This window comes from Euprymna scolopes, chromosome 41 (genome assembly GCF_053919585.1).
Source record: "Euprymna scolopes isolate OS-2025 chromosome 41, ASM5391958v1, whole genome shotgun sequence".
NCBI classification, from domain to species: domain Eukaryota; kingdom Metazoa; phylum Mollusca; class Cephalopoda; order Sepiida; family Sepiolidae; genus Euprymna; species Euprymna scolopes.
In genome coordinates this window covers 3,756,627-3,774,832 of record NC_136522.1, presented here as the reverse complement: position 1 = coordinate 3,774,832, position 18,206 = coordinate 3,756,627, and the positions used below count along the sequence as shown (strand labels likewise).

At 28.7% G+C, this 18,206-nt stretch overlaps 1 protein-coding gene across 4 annotated transcripts in view; it reads left to right on the top strand.

Annotated features, from left to right (window-relative positions):
- Nucleotides 1-18,206, top strand: part of LOC145266308 (cytochrome P450 4V2-like) — a 118,716-nt gene that overhangs the window by 9,167 nt on the left and 91,343 nt on the right. For 2 of the 4 annotated variants that reach the window (XM_080121859.1, XM_080121861.1), the window contains exon 2: nt 12,367-12,479. In XM_080121859.1, the coding sequence (XP_079977985.1) occupies nt 12,367-12,479 (113 nt within the window). Of the gene's footprint in view, nt 1-696; nt 957-12,366; nt 12,480-18,206 lie in introns of those variants that run through there. The other 2 variants (XM_080121860.1, XM_080121862.1) reach the window with 2 other exon arrangements.

Genomic DNA, 18,206 nt, shown 5'->3' with positions numbered 1-18,206 from the left:
CACACGCCTTACTCCTCAGCTCCCGTTAGGTAGCCAAGAGGAGCATTGAACATTAATACAGACTTTACAAAATGCACTGTCTTTCTTTGTAACCCGAGTTTCGGGAAAACACACATATATATTGGATATATAAAACCTCATGAATTCATAACAAAGTCGCGTTACACGTCCTCATTTTTATAAGAAGACAATGTCTTCTTTTACCAGTATTTCTTTCTATTTCAGCGCTCCAGTTCTCCCTGTTATCGGAGGCGCCCCGAAGTGGGGGCCTACCGAAATGGTGACCTCTAATTAGTACCCATGTTAATGTATGGTAATTATACCATACATTACATGTAGAAATAAAATTTTATTAAAAAGTCGTTTATTTATTATTATTTCATATACTACGCTTTGATCTTAACCCGAAGGCAAGGGTTACGATTCTGTCTTTCCAAATATGAAAACGATACGACATTTAGACCATAGCTGGAAGGCAAAAATTAAGCTCTAATTCCCCGCCTCACCAATAAAAATGATACTACACCTTGATCCTAGTCTGAAGGCAAAGGATAAGCGTTTATTTTAAATGGCGAATGGTGCATTCATTTTTAAAATTTTGACATCAATTGATAAACAAAAAACGCGAACACAAATCAGTGTAGACTGCACGATAATTTCCTTTTCAGGTCAAATACTCGACTTCACAACACGTGACTTTAACACCCGTTTTTATCAGCCACTTTTGTTGTTGTTGTTGTTAACACATCTACCGTCATTTGTGTTGCTTATATCTACGACAATGGCGATTTTTCTGCTTTTCGTTGCGTTTGTCCTGACAGCTGTCTTCGCGTATTACGCGCTCATCCGGCCAAATCAATCGATCGTCTCGAAATATGATGCGAAAAGAAAGATACTGGAATTCAACGATTACCCGATTGTTGGCGCGTCTTTAAGGTTTCTTGGCACCGGCGAAGGTACATATATTTCATCTCTGTTCTCGCACGCATTTTTTTTTTTTTTTCATAACTAAAACTATAAAAATTAGATATTTTAGCTCGTTCAAAAAAAACAAAAAAAAAAAAAAGAAAAAAAAGAAAGAAAGAAAAAGAAAAGAAAAAAAAAACGGCAAAAGTTATAGCCTGTTGACTTTGAGTGCATTATGCCAAATTGATTGGTTGACTATGCTTAAATTTGTGTTCATTTTTACATAAATTCCTAATCCCTATTAATCCACATTAATTCTTAACCCTACGTCGAACGAATACTACGATACTTAATTCGCTGCACCTTATCATAACAAAGGTCCATACAAATCTTCAACCAGATCGGTCCAGTAATTCCTGAGAAAAGTGGAACTTAAATAATACCTATTAATCCCTAATTATGCAACGGACTGATACCATAATTCTTAGTTCGCTGTAACTTATTATAACAGAAGTTCATGCAAAATTTCATCCAGATCAACCAAGTAGTTTCCGAGAAAAAGTGGAACTGACAGACTGGAAGAATTCAAGAAATATAATATATAAAAACTAGACTTTTAGTCCGTTTAAAAAACGGGCAAAAGTTATAGGCCGTTGATTTAGAATGAGTGCTTAATGCCAAACTTCTAGAGTAAATGTGACATTGTCGTGACTGCATTAAATGTTTATTCTCATTAATACATATTAATTCCTAAATGGGCATCAGACGGATACTATAATACTTAGTTCGCTGCACCTTATCATAACAAAGGTCCATAGAAAATTTTAGCCAGATCGGACCAGTAGTTTCCGCAAAAAGGTGAAACAGACAGAAAGACAAACCAAGAGAGATGTAATATAGAAAATATTGCATTTTCTATATTCGATCGGCAATACTTTTTCCTTTGACGTTGATGCCTGACCTATGAAAACATGTTAAAAATAAAAAAAAACAATAGCTATTACGTTACGCATGCATATTCACCTGGCAAATTTCATTTTTTTTTTTAATTTTCACACTTTTGTATCGATTTTCCCCGGCAAAAAAAAAACAAATATAAAGTTCTGCATGGGTTCGAATACCCTATATATGAAGTGTTATATCTGTAGGCTAAACACTAACAGAGGAGTTTAGTAGGCAATTTTTTTAAAAAACTAATATATATATGCATACAAAAATATATATAGAAAGAGGTTTGTGTTTGCTATAACCTTTCTACGCAAATATTATGCAAGTATAAATCATGTAGAATATCTGCATGAATATAACCACACGTAATAGATAACTAAAGATGATCATCCCATAAGAAAACTGAAAAAAAGGAAATTAATTAAAATTAATTTTTAAAAGTATCCAAATTAGCTAGAACTTTTGCAGATGAATGCGATTCAACGGCTATATATAACACAGTTGTCTTTTCTTTTTAAATAAATAGAAAAAAATGTTTTTTAATATTAATATCGATACACGAAAAAACAAAACTTATATATATGTTTATATATATATATATATATATATATATATATATATATATATATATATATATATATATATATATATATATAAAACGGCCGGGTAGCTGAAACAATAATGTAACTTAACAGAAAGATACGGTAATAAAAAATAAAACGCATATTTGCTCTACAACAGTATTGAGCACTTTCTTCAGTTTTTATTAATTACCATCTCCACTATATATATATATATATATATATATATATATATATATATATATATATATATATATATATATATATATATATATATATATAATTTCAAGGTTATAAGGGGATTTTTTAAGCATGAAAATGGGTGTTATTTTTTAGTATTGAATATTTTATTTATTTTTTTTTATTTTAAGCGGTCTTCCGCTCTTGTTCACGAAAAAATATCGAAATGAAAATGAAAGCCGTTGAAAAAAACTGGAAATTTGTATTTTGGACATTGTTCATTCCTGGCAAGAATGTTCAAAAGAGTGAATTATTTTTTATTGTTTGTGGAAGAAGAATGTTGCATTTATTTATTTTTCTATTTTTAAAAACTTTGCAAAGTATCAGTGTTTATTTTAATCGGCAAAAAACAAAAAACAATAAAAAAAAACAAAAAAAACAAAAAAACAAAAAAACAAACAAAAACAAAAACAAAACAAAAACAAAAACAAAAAAACAAAAACAAAAAAACAAACAAACAAAAAAAACAAAACAAAAACAAAAACAAACCAAAACAAAGAGAAAACAAGACGCAATTGATTTCAATGTGTATAATAAATTATTAGAAACTGAAACAAATTTGTTGAACGGTAAAAAATAATAATATTAATAATTTTCATAATGATAATAGTAATAGTTGAAACAAAAATAATAATAAATAAATATAGTAAAGTAATAATAACAATGGTTATAGTTATTATAATAATAATAATAATAATAATAATAATAATAATAATAATAATATTGCCAATAATATTGTTTTTGATAATTCTGATTGCGTTTATCAATATCTCTCTGGAAAGGGATGGGATTCATTTCCAGAGGATTTCCTTTAATCCCGGCTTCAAACCAGGAGCTTCAAAGATCAAGAGTTTTCCTAAGGATGTTGGTGGTACCTACAATAGCAGAGGTCTGAAGGCCGCCTAAAACATCGGGGATTTGTAGTTTTTTCAATTGTCCTTCCAGACGACTTGATACTACTCCTAGTGTACCAACTACGACCGGGATTATTTGTGTTTTAACCTCGTGTATACGCCTTATCTCCAAGACTAATGGAGCATAATTGCTCCACTTCTCATTCTCCTTCTCTCTCACATTCCTGTCCCAGGGTACTGAGAAGTTTACAATCTGCCAGTTTTTTGAAACCTTGTCAATGACGACCAAATCCGGACGATTGTGTTCCAATTGCTTGGTCGTTATGACACTTTTGTCCCACCATACCTCTACATTGCCATCCTCACTTGTTCTCACTTCATCAGGAACCTCCTCAAACCATTTTCCAGCACACTTCACCCCAACCCTCTTACACACCTTACAATAATATTGTTTTTGATGATGATTATGATGATGATAATGATGATAATAATAATAATAATAATAATATTTTGACCACGGTCCAATAGTAAAGCTTACACAAAAAATTGTGTGCATACATATACAAATATAGAAATAAAAATAAAAAAGGAACAAACCGAGTTGTGTGTTCATCAACGTTTCGTTTTTATTTCGAGACTTCCATTATTCTCATCAGATATAGATATGTGTATTATTATTCATCGGACTACTGTTCTCATTTTGACTGTGATTTTCACGTTTTGGTCGATGTAACCTCCGACCTTCTTAAGGTGTATCTTGTCGAACTCGCGAATGTTTCTGCTGAACTCGGGAATTTGGACGGAATTTCGAGCGAAACCCTTTATTTACTTCACGGGGGTAGCGTGCTCTTGTTCCGTCAACCATGACTGGACAGAGGTCTTAAGTAATTCGCAAATGTATTTTTTCGGTCACCCACACTGAGGATTGAACCTTCAACCTTAAGGAGAATATCACTTTTACAATTGATTTTTCTAAGTAATTTACCACTGCGCCACAGAAAATTCTAGTATGAATTTTAGGAGCCTAAAACCTATTTTTATTTCTAGTTGTAAATATCACTATTTAATACTAATTATTATATATATTAATGTTTATCTATTTCTATACTTATTACTTATATATATTAATGTTTTTACTTATAACGTGTATATATTATCTATTGTTTATAATTATTAGTTCCCATATCGTATTGAGTTCTATACTGGGTCTTCTTAGCAGTTGGTTATTCCCCAGCATATGTGCTGCTTATTTCAGTCGTCTTACTTTCCACCATTCCTCTCTGACTATAATTGTTACTTCATCCCATAACGGCAGATTGATTCTCCTTTCCTTCCAGATATGGTCAACTATACCTGACTTTTCAGTCTCTCGACGTTCTACGGCTTTTCGATGTTCTTCTAACCGTATTTTCAATGGTCGACAGTGTTCCACATTTACATGGGATTTCAAATACACAGTTCTTAATCTGTAGGGGGCTCGACTCTCACAAGCTGCTTCCGGAGACTTGAATCACTCCTGAATACTGTCCTGGTGTCATATGGATTACATATTCGTTCAAGTTTTTTCAGACAAGCCCTTCATATATGGTATAGAAACTATGGTGAGTTTCTGAGTCGTGTCCTTTTGTGTCTGGTCCATATTTCTTGGAGCTGATGTCATGCTCTCTGGATAGTTGTTTTGGTGGAAGATTTCTTCTTAAACTGTCCATCTCCTCTTGATATGTACTGATGTTACTACATATTGCTTTTGTTCGGTGTTGGAAGCAACGGACGATTCCTTTCTTTACATTATATGGATGGTGGGAGTTGAAGTTTAGATACTGTCCAGTGAAAGTTGCCTTTCGGTATAGAGCTGACGTAAATCCCTGCCTAGTGCGGGTTATAAGCACATCTAGAAATGATAATTTGTTGTTATGTTTTTTTTCCATCGTGATTATTGGCCTGTACTGAGAGGGGGGGGGATGAGCGATAACCTGAATTCTTAAATACAGGGCATACTGATGAGATTTTCCAGGGTGATGGGAAGCAATTCTCCTTAAGACAACGTTTAAACAGTTTTGTAAGTATGGGTGCTAGTTTTGGTTGAAATTTTTTGAGTACTATAATTGGAATACCGTCCGGGCCGGTTGCTTTACTGCAATCAAGGTTTTTGATTAGTTGATTTACTGGAATCAAGGTTTTTGATTAGCTTGGCAACATCACGTACAGATATATGTATATCACATAGCGTGTTTTTTGATACAGGAGGAAATATTGGAGGTTAGCGGCCTTGGTCGCAAAGGGTAGAATTAGCTGCAAAGTTCTTGGCAATGCGTTTATTAATAAATTAATTAATTTTGATAATCAAGCCAGCATAGTCTTAGCGCAGAACACATTAATTCACCAAAATATCACTTCATATGAAATGAAGTAAAAAAAGAATCAGAACAAAATATTGCCGATATATTCACAAAACTGGCGATAAAATAAAATTGAAATGCTTTGCCTCTAAACTTGTCGGACTTTGACTTTAAATAACTTTTGACAAGCCCAGATATGTATTGAAGAAAGGGTAGGTTGTCCTGAGCAAGACGTTAAACTGCATCCATTTTGTTTTGTTAACACTTTAACATACTAATGCATGACAGATACTTTTACTGAAAGAAAATCACTTCTTGAAAAACTTTTCCTTTTCATTTTTTACAAATACTTTTTATATGCTTATTTTAAAGCGCGCCTAAATTATAATTGCCGTTTTTTAGCCCGCAGACAGTTTGCTGAAGACATGTCAACAAAGCCCATAGATTACTGGAACCATGTCCTATGGTCTGATGAGACGAAATTTAATTTGTTTGATTTTGATGGCCTTAAGCATGTGTGGCGGTGACCAGGTGAGGAGTACAAAGTGTGTTATGTCTACAGTCAAGCATGGTGGTGGGAATGTCATGGTCTGGGGCTGCATAAGTGCTGCAGGTATTGGAGAGTTATATTTCATTGAAGGAAACATGAACTCCAACTTTCAAATAATGTAGCAGAGCATGAGTCCCTCCCTCCAGAAACTGGTTTGCATAGCGGTGTTCCAGCATGACAATGACCCAAAACACACATCCAAGACATATGTGGTGGCGACCAGGTGAACCCAATAGAACATTTTTTGGGCATCCTCAAGAAGAAGGTGGAGATGGGCAAAGTCTCAAATATCCGCCAGCTCCGCAATGTCGTATTTGAAGAGTGGAAGAGCATTCCAGTGGCTACATGTGAAGCTTTGGTAAACTCCATGCCCAGGAGAGTAAAGGCAGTTTTGGATAATGATGGTGGCCACACAAAATATTGATAGTTGACCTATTGTATATTACTATTGACAATTTTTCGTAAGGGGTGTACTCACTTTTGTTGCCAGGGATTTAGCTTTTAATGGCTATATTTTGAGTTATTTTGAGGAGGGGGGAAATAAATTAACTCTGTTATATATGCTGCAGACAGACCACTTTTCGTTGTGTAAAAAAATTCTTGTTGTCCCATGAATAGATACACTTAAATATTTGAAGAAATGTGAAAGGTGTACTCACTTTTGTGATATACTGCATATATATATATATATATATATATATATATATATATATATATATATATATATATATATATACTCCTATAAATTCGGTTTTCTTTTGTGTGTATTGATATTCATATTAAAAACCATCTTTTCTATTCATTTAATGTATTTATTTGCTTCCCCACCAAAGCAAATTAGGCACAAGGCCGTTTTTAATGTGGGGTAAAAACCAGCTCCCTTAAAAGTAGACAAAAAGGGGGGCACTCTGGTTACCAAAAATAATGTCCCAGTATTGAGAGGTTCCACTCCATTGGCTGGTACAAATTATCTGCAGAACAGATACTACACTTTGATCCCGGCCCGAACGCCAAGAACAACAGAGTATTTATTTGCTCCCCCACCGAGTAAATTAGGCACAAGGCCGATTTTTAATGTAAGGAGGGAAGGGGAAATGGGGACCAACTCCCCGGGGAGTAGGGGAGCTGGATAATGGCAATTGGTATTATATGTGGAGTTGCCCTCACATATGGTCTTTGTTTGCAGTATCTGCCGGAACAGATAACAAATAAATACTCTGTTGTTCTTGGCGTTCGGGCCGGGATCAAAGTGTAGTATCTGTTCTGCAGATAATTTGTACCAGCCAATGGAGTGGAACCTCTCAATACTGGGACATTATTTTTGGTAACCAGAGTGCCCCCCTTTTTGTCTACTTTTAAGGGAGCTGGTTTTTACCCCACATTAAAAACGGCCTTGTGCCTAATTTGCTTTGGTGGGGAAGCAAATAAATACATTAAATGAATAGAAAAGATGGTTTTTAATATGAATATCAATACACACAAAAGAAAACCGAATTTATAGGAGTATATATATATATATATATATATATATATATATATATATATATATATATATATATATATACTTTGATCCCAACCCGAAGGCCAAGAACAACAGAAAAAAGGCAAGCCTCTTTTGTATTTATTTAAAAACAATTTATTTATTTTTTATTTTATTTTTTAATTTTATACATTTTTTATTTTATTTAGATACAATTTTTTTATTTTTATTTATTTATTTTTTTATTTTTATTTTATTTTATTTTATTATTTTTTTTTTTTTTATTTATGTATATGAGTTGTGGAATTGCATTCACTAGCAAAGACCTAGCTAATTTGCATATTCTTTTAAACATTCATTTTAATTAATTCCCTAATAGTTTTTTCGGTTTTCTTATGGGATGATCATCTTTAGTTAACTATTATGTGTAATTATATTCATGCAGATATTCTACATGATTTATACTTGCATAATATTTGCGTAAAAAGTTTACAGTAAACACAAAATTGTTGTTCAAATGTTGAAACGCTGAATCGATATTTTTCTTTTTTTTTGTATAAAATTTACAAATTATTTTTTAGGTAATGGGAGTATTTTTCTGTTTATTTTTTAACATCTGTTGACAAAAATTTGTAAATTTTCTTGAAAAAAAAAAGAATCTTTTCTGAACTTTCATCTAACAATTTACGTTTTTGATAAAAAGAATTCACCATTCCTTATATATAAAAAACAACTTCTGTTTACAAAAAGAAAAAGAAGTTTCCTGAAAATTTTCTTAAAAAAAAAAACACCAAAAATGTAAATTTTCATTAAAAAAATGTACTTTCACCTAATAATTTAAGGTTAAAAAATCATCTTTTCTTGTTGATAAAAATGCAAAAAAATAAATAAATAAATAAAATAAAAGTAAATAAACAATACAAAATGCAACTTTTCTTGAGGAATATATATATATATATATATATATATATATATATATATTGATTAAATTTAGAGTAGGTTTTAGTATTTTTATTTATTTCTGTTATTTTTCGGTTTGATTTTTAAAAAATTCGTTTGCATCTGTTTTTTTTATTTTTTATTACATTTTCACCCCAAACAAGGTACATTACCACTTTAGTGTAGGGGCTACTATCAAGGACATAAGCTACAGGAGTACTATGTAGGGAGTTGGGCAGCAAGATGTCGGTTCACGTTACACTTGAACTTCTGCATGTCAGTACAATTGGGGAAACAGGGACCCGGAAGGGAATTCTAAAGTCTAGCGATTCTGGGGAAGAAACTATTGGAGTAGAAGGCTCTTTTACATCTAGAGATCTCTACAGTGAAGGGGTGAGATTTTGCTGTTTGTCGGGTTTGTCGAGGGTATTTACATCGAGGGGGTACAAGTGCTTGCAGTTCGTCGGAACATTCACCGTTAAAATACTTGTAGAACAGGCAAAGGGATGCAACATTTCATCGATGGGACAGAGGCTGAAGCTTAGATGACAGTTCAGGACCTATCAGGTTGGCGACTCTCTTTTAAACCCTGTCGAGAAGTGAGAGACAAGTAGCAGATGCACCAGCCCAAATGTGACAACAGTAATCCATATATGGGCGAATGGTGGCCTTATAGAGGTACAGTGTACTTTCAGGCGTTAGTAGCTTTCTAGCACGATAGAGAGAGCCTACTTTGTTACTTTGCTCGACTTAATCCGGTGGCTGCCGATCGAACCTGAACCATAATTGACAGAAAATCTCGAGGATCCGGGTCAAATTCTGCAAGTATACCATATATATATATATATATATATATATATATATATATATATATGAATGGAAATGTATAAAAAGGAATACGAAAAGTATAAAAGCTTATAACTTTTCTTTATTCGTTTTCAATTGGTGACGTGCAGGAATACAAAATAATATTATGAAAAAAAATTAAAAAACTTTTTTTGCAAGTACATAATTTCGACCGATCCTTCAGTCTTCATCGGTGATGAGCATACACGGGGAAAAGGAAGGAAGGAAGGAAGGAAGAGGAGGGGAAGGAGGAGAAGGAGGTATAGCCAATGAGAAGGTGCCACGTCAGTTTTAAATATATACACATATAAGTACGCACATGCACACAGTACATATACACATATAAACGAATAATTAAAAATTAAACAGTAAATAAAAATAAAGAAACGCGCCTTTAACTGGCCAATAGAAATATATATATATATATATATATATATATATATATATATATATATATATATATATATATATATATTCCAGTAAACACAAGAAGGTAATCCACAATCATGAGGAATGTTTATATATTTTCTTCGGATATCATTTCTTTTCTAAGTATTTTTGAATTTCCAGAATTTTCTGTTTTTCTCGTATGAATTTTAGACGAAGAAGAAAAAGTTATATAAGCATGAGTAGAAAATCAAAAAATTGGGAGAGAATTTAAATTATTTTTTTTCTTTTGTTTGAAATTTTGATTTTTTCATGTATTTGGGGTCTGCTCTGTAGTTACATTGAGCTTCATGAAATATATATTGGTATAAGTAAACAGGGGAATATAATAACATATTTCTCATGCGACGGTTGTAGGTTCGATCTATGGCTGGGAAAAGGTGTATGTCTAGCCGCACTGATGAGTTGTGATACAACGTTTTTTTTTTAACTATAAAACAACACAGCCAATTTGAAACAGTAAACAGATAGCCATGTTTTATTTTTGAACAATGTTGGAGAGGAAATGGTTTTAATGATTTCTAACTGATAAAGAGCGACTATAAAGGGAGGTGATTCGTTTCTCATTGATTAATGTTTGCGATGATGATGTTTTTGTGACACTGGACGTACGGACAAGTATATGACACGTAGGAGTTAAGTGGAGTTATTTTCCTCTGGTTTCAATAAATTTATATACTTTTTTGCATTATTTAACCCATGTATTTATGTATTTTGAAGAAATGCGCGTGATTGGCTTAAAATGCTTTTAGTTTTTTTTTTTAATTAATAAAGACGAGTCTATGAGCAGATGTAACGTTGCCGTTCCGTTGCGAATGGATAAACAAATAAAGTAAATAAATAAAACTCCAGGTTGACATTTTTTCTTTTTTAACAAAAGTGTTTATTAGACATTACTCTGATTTTTGGACACCAATTAAAAAGTCTCGCCCGGTATAAACTTTTCCTCTCTGACCCCACGCCAGCTACAGCCAGCAGTTTGTCGCTTTCTCATTTACACGTCCATTTTATTTGACGTCACACTTTGCTTCTGCGTCCCCATGCCGATCGTAGCTAGCCATTTCTCGCCAGCATCTTTGCACGTCCATTCTCTTCAACACCGACTTTGTTTTTGTAAACTCATGCTGGCATAAGCGAGACATTTCTCGCCTGAGACATATACAGAGTTTCATCCGTTTTTTTAATGCAGGCGAATAAGTACTGCCAACAAATGGATGAAATGCATAAAAAATTTGACAACATTCAGCATTAGTTAACAGAAAAGGCCCAACTCTCCTCCACGACAATGCCTGAGCTCACGTTGCTAAACTGACACTGCGGAAATTGAACGCATTGAGCTACGAAATCTGCTACATCCGCCATACCCTCCAAATCTCTCACCTACCGACTACCACTTTTTCAAATATCAACTTTGTATGAGAAATGCTTCAAAAACGTAAGCAATATCCAAAACACCTTAAGCGACTTCATCGCGACCATAACGTCGCTTGTTCACGTTACGGGCAAAAATACACTTGTGCTACGTTGACAAAGGATGTTGATTCTGATAGTGCTATTTCCGATGAAATGTTTTTTTTTTTAGCCGAGTTATATTCATGTGAATTTAAAAGTTAAAAACAGCAAGAACTTTTTGTCGAACTTATAGAAACTCCATTGATTAATGTGACGGTTTAATGAACTGCATTGATTAATGTGACGGTTTAATGAACTGCATTGATTAATGTGACGGTTTAATGAACTGCATTGATTAATGTGACGGTTTAATGAACTGCATTGATTAATGTGACGGTTTAATGAACTGCATTGATTAATGTGACGGTTTAATGAACTGCATTGATTAATGTGACGGTTTAATGAACTGCATTGATTAATGTGACGGTTTAATGAACTCCATTGATTAATGTGACGGTTTAATGAACTGCATTGATTAATGTGACGGTTTAATGAACTGCATTGATTAATGTGACGGTTTAATGAACTGCATTGATTAATGTGACGGTTTAATGAACTGCATTGATTAATGTGACGGTTTAATGAACTGCATTGATTAATGTGACGGTTTAATGAACTGCATTGATTAATGTGACGGTTTAATGAACTGCATTGATTAATGTGACGGTTTAATGAACTGCATTGATTAATGTGACTGTTTAATGAACTGCATTGATTAATGTGACGGTTTAATGAACTGCATTGATTTAATATTTAAGTGTTTTTTTTTTGCCTTTTATTGAAGAGATGTACAGCACAATCCTGAAAATGGCCGATGAATACCGACAGACTGGAATGTTTCTGGTACAGATGGGAGTAGAACCATGGCTAATCCTGTTTAAGGCCGAATATATACAAGTACGTAAATAATTCAACACTTATATATTAAATATTTACACATAGGTAAACGAAAATAATTCGATACTTACATGTGCAATAATCAATACATAAAAAAACGTAAATAATTTAACACTTATATGTTCAATACTTTTTATGTATATAAATGCACATAATTCAATATTATATGTTCAATAATCATTACATTAAAATATGCAAATAATTCAATATTTATATGTTCCATAATCAATATAATATATACGTAAACAATTTAATAATTATTAGTTCAATATTCAATAATACAGGTAAAAAATAATTGGATAATTATTAGTACACAACTTAATACATACAGGTACATAAAAGACAAGGCCATCAAACCAGATATTGTAATATTGAACAAGCCCGAAAGGACTGCACTCATTATCGACGTCACAGTTCCAAACGACTTTGGCCTTAACAGAGCAGAACGGGAACAGATAACAAAATATCAGGACCTAAAAAATGATCTAAAAACAACATGGTCTCTGAAAGAAATAAACATTATACCAGTTGTGATAGGAGCAACTGGCCTAATAGAAAAGAACCTTCAAAAATACTTAGAAGCAATCCCTGGAAGAGCAAGCTGTAATAAAATACATATATCAGCCATAAAGGGAACAGTATCTATTCTGAAAAGAGCCTTCGGATATAAATTTAAATCATAACGGAATCAAGTGTTAGCTGAAGGAAGAAGCCGCTTGATCTCTTAAAGTTTACTGAAGTAAAATACAAGAAAAAGTAGAAAAATTACGAGTTCGATTCTCAAAACTTAAATGTGCAAAAAACTTCAGTAATAACTAGTCCAATATAAAATACATGTACCAATTATTAAAGAATTATTAGTTCACTACAAAATAAATTCTAATGGATAAAAATTCAATAATTATTAGTTCACTACAAAATACATTCTAATACATTAAAAATCAATAATTATTAGTTCACTAAAAAATACATTCTAATACACTAAAATTCAATAATTTATAGTTCACTACAAAATACATTGTTATGCATAAAAATTCAATAATTGATAGTTCAATACAAAATACATTCTAATACATTAAAATTCAATAATTGATAGTTCACTACAAAATACATTCTAATACATTAAAATTCAATGATTGATAGTTCACTACAAAATACATTCTAATACATAAAAATTCAATAATTGATAGTTCACTACAAAATACACTGTTATACATTAAAATTCAATAATTGATAGTTCAATACAAAATACATTCTAATACACAAAAATTCAATAATTATTAGTTCACTACAAAATAAATTCTAATACATAAAAATTCAATAATTATTACTTCACTACAAAATACATTGTTATGCATAAAAATTCAATAATTGATAGTTCACTACAAAATACATTCTAATACATTAAAATTCAATAATTATTACTTCACTACAAAATACATTGTTATGCATAAAAATTCAATAATTGATAGTTCACTACAAAATACATTCTAATACATAAAAATTCAATAATTATTACTTCACTACAAAATACATTGTTATGCATAAAAATTCAATAATTGATAGTTCACTACAAAATACATTCTAATACATTAAAATTCAATAATTGATAGTTCACTACAAAATACATTCTAATACATTAAAATTCAATAATTGATAGTTCACTACAAAATACATTCTTATGCATAAAAATTCAATAATTGATAGTTCAATACAAAATACATTCTAATACATTAAAATTCAATAATTGATAGTTCAATACAAAATACATTCTAATACATAAAAATTCAATAATTATTAGTTCACTACAAAATAAATTCTAATACATAAAAATTCAATAATTATTACTTCACTACAAAATACATTGTTATGCACAAAAATTCAATAATTGATAGTTCACTACAAAATACATTGTTATACATACAAATTAAATAATTATTAGTTCACTACAAAATAAAATCAATAACATAAAAATTTAATAATTGATAGTTCACTACAAAATATATTCTAATACATAAAAATTCAATAATTATCAGTTCACTAAAAATACATTCTAATACATAAAAGTCCAATAATTATTAGTTCAATACAAAATACTTTCTAATACATAAAAATTCAATAATTAATAGTTCACTAACAAATACATTCTAATCCATAAAAATTCAATAATAATTAGTTCATTACAAAATACATTCTAATACATAAAAATTCAATAATTATTAGTTCAATACAAACTATATTCTAATACATAAAAATTCAATAAGTATTAGTTCAATACAAAATACTTTCTAACACATAAAAATTCAATAATTATTAGTTCAATACAAACTATATTCTAACACATAAAAATTCAATAATTATTAGTTCATTACAAACTATATTCTAACACATAAGAATTCAATAATTATTAGTTCAATACAAAATACATTCTAATACATAAAAATTCAATAACTATTAGTTCAATACAAACTATATTCTAACACATAAAAATTCAATAAGTATTAGTTCAATACACAATACATTCTAATACATAAAAATTCAATAACTATTAGTTCAATACAAACTATATTCTAACACATAAGAATTCAATAATTATTAGTTCAATACAAAATAAATTCTAACACATAAAAATTCAATAACTATTAGTTCACTACAAAATACATTCTAATACATAAAAGTTCAATAATTATTAGTTCAATACAAAATAAATTCTAATACATAAAATTCAATAATTATTAGTTCAATACAAAATACATTCTAATACATAAAAATTCAATAAGTATTAGTTCAATACAAAATACTTTCTAATACATAAAAATTCAATAATTATTAGTTCAATACAAAATACATTCTAATACATAAAAATTCAATAAGTATTAGTTCAATACAAAATACATTCTAATACATAAAAATTCAAAAACTATTAGTTCAATACAAAATACATTCTAATACATAAAAATTCAATAAGTATTAGTTCAATACAAAATACTTTCTAACACATAAAAATTCAATAATTATTAGTTCAATACAAAATAAATTCTAACACATAAAAATTCAATAATTATTAGTTCAATACAAAATACTTTCTAACACATAAAAATTCAATAATTATTAGTTCAATACAAAATAAGTTCTAACACATAAAAATTCAATAATTATTAGTTCAATACAAAATAAATTCTAACACATAAAAATTCAATAATTATTAGTTCAATACAAAATAAATTCTAATACATAAAAGTTCAATAATTATTAGTTCAATACAAAATACATTCTAATACATAAAAATTCAATAATTATTAGTTCAATACAAAATACATTCTAATACATAAAAGTTCAATAATTATTAGTTCAATACAAAATAAATTCTAATACATAAAAATTCAATAATTATTAGTTCAATACAAAATACATTCTAATACATAAAAATTCAATAATTATTAGTTCAATACAAAATACTTTCTAACACATATAAATTCAATAATTATTAGTTCAATACAAAATAAATGCTAACACATAAAAGTTCAATAATTATTAGTTCAATAGAAAATACATTCTAATACATAAAAATTCAATAATTATTAGTTCACAAAATACTTTCTAACACATAAAAGTTCAATAATTATTTGTTCAATACAAAATACTTTCTAATACATAAAAATTCAATAATTATTAGTTCAATACAAAATACATTCTAATACATAAAAATTCAATAACTATTAGTTCAATACAAACTATATTCTAACACATAAAAATTCAATAATTATTAGTTAAATACAAAATACTTTCTAACACATAAAAATTCAATAATTATTAGATTAATACAAAATACATTATAATACATAAAAATTCAATAATTATTAGTTCAATACAAAATACTTTCTAATACATAAAAATTCAATAATTATTAGTTCAATACAAAATACTTTCTAATACATAAAAATTCAATAATTATTAGTTACCTACAAAATACATTCTAATACATAAAAATTCAATAATTATTAGTTCAATACAAAATAAATTCTAATGCATTAAAATTCAATAATAATTAGTTAAATACAAAATACATTCTAACACATAAAAATTCAATAATTATTTGTTCAATACAAAATGCATTCTTATACATAAAAATTCAATAACAATTAGTTCAATACAAAATACTTTCTAATACATAAAAAATCAATAATTATAACTTCAATACAAAATACATTCTAATACATAAAAATTCAATAATTATTAGATCAATACAAAATACATTCTAATACATAAAAATTCAATAATTATAAGTTCAATACAAAATACTTTCTAATACATAAACATTCAATAATTATTAGATCAATACAAACTATATTCTAATACATCAAAATTCAATAATTAATAGTTCACTACAAAATACATTGTTATTCATACAAATTCAATAATTGATAGTTCACTAAAATACATTGTTATACATAAAAATTCGATAATTATTAGTTCACTACAAAATAAATTCTATTGCATAAAAATTCAATAATTGATAGTTCACTACAAAATACATTCTAATACATTAAAATTCAATAATTATTAGTTCACTACAAAATAAATTCTATTGCATACAAATTCAATAATTGATAGTTCACTACAAAATACATTCTTATACATAAAAATTCAATAATTGATAGTTCAATACAAAATACATTCTAATACATAAAAATTCTATAATTATTAGTTCAATACAAAATAAATTCTAATGCATAAAAATTCAATAATTATTAGTTCAATACAAAATAAATTCTAATACATAAAAATTCAATAATTATTAGTTCACTACAAAATAAATTCTAATGGATAAAAATTCAATAATTATTAGTTCAATACAAAATATTTTCTAATACATAAATATTCAATAATTATTAGTTCAGTACAAAATATATTCTAATACATAAAAATTCAATAATTATTAGTTCAATACAAAATACATTCTAATACATAAATATTCAATAATTATGAGTTCAGTACAAAATAAATTCTAATACATACAAATTCAGTAATAGTTCAATATTACATTCGTACAATAGGTGCAATATAATTCAATACTTATTAGTTACACACTGAAGAAAAAAGTAAAATATAATAATTCATTAATTATTACCTCAATATTCAATACATACAGGTACAAAATATGTCAATATTTATTTGTTCACTACAAAATACATTGAGATACATAAATTATTTAACAAATATCTTTTCAATGTTCAATCCATGCAGGTACAAAACAGTAGAATATTTATAATTTCAATACAAAATATATTCAGATACATAAATTATTTAACAAATATTTGTTTAATGTTCAATGCATGCAGATACAAAAAAATTTACATAATTATTAGTTACATATTCAATGCATACGAGTACAAAATAAGTCAATAATATATTAGTTTAATATCCAATAAATAAAAATAATTTAATAAAGATACAAAATAATTTAATATTAGTAGTTGAATACAAAATACATAAGGTACACAAATCATTCAATAATTATTAGTTGAATATTCAATCAATGCAGGTACAAAATAATTACATAATTATTAGTTCAATACAAAATACATTCAGATGCAAAAATATTCAACAAATATTAGTTGAATAGTTAATTCATACAGATACAAAATAATTCAATAATTATTAGTTTAATATTCAATCAATACAGGTACAAAATAATTACATAATTATTAGTTCAATACTCAATAC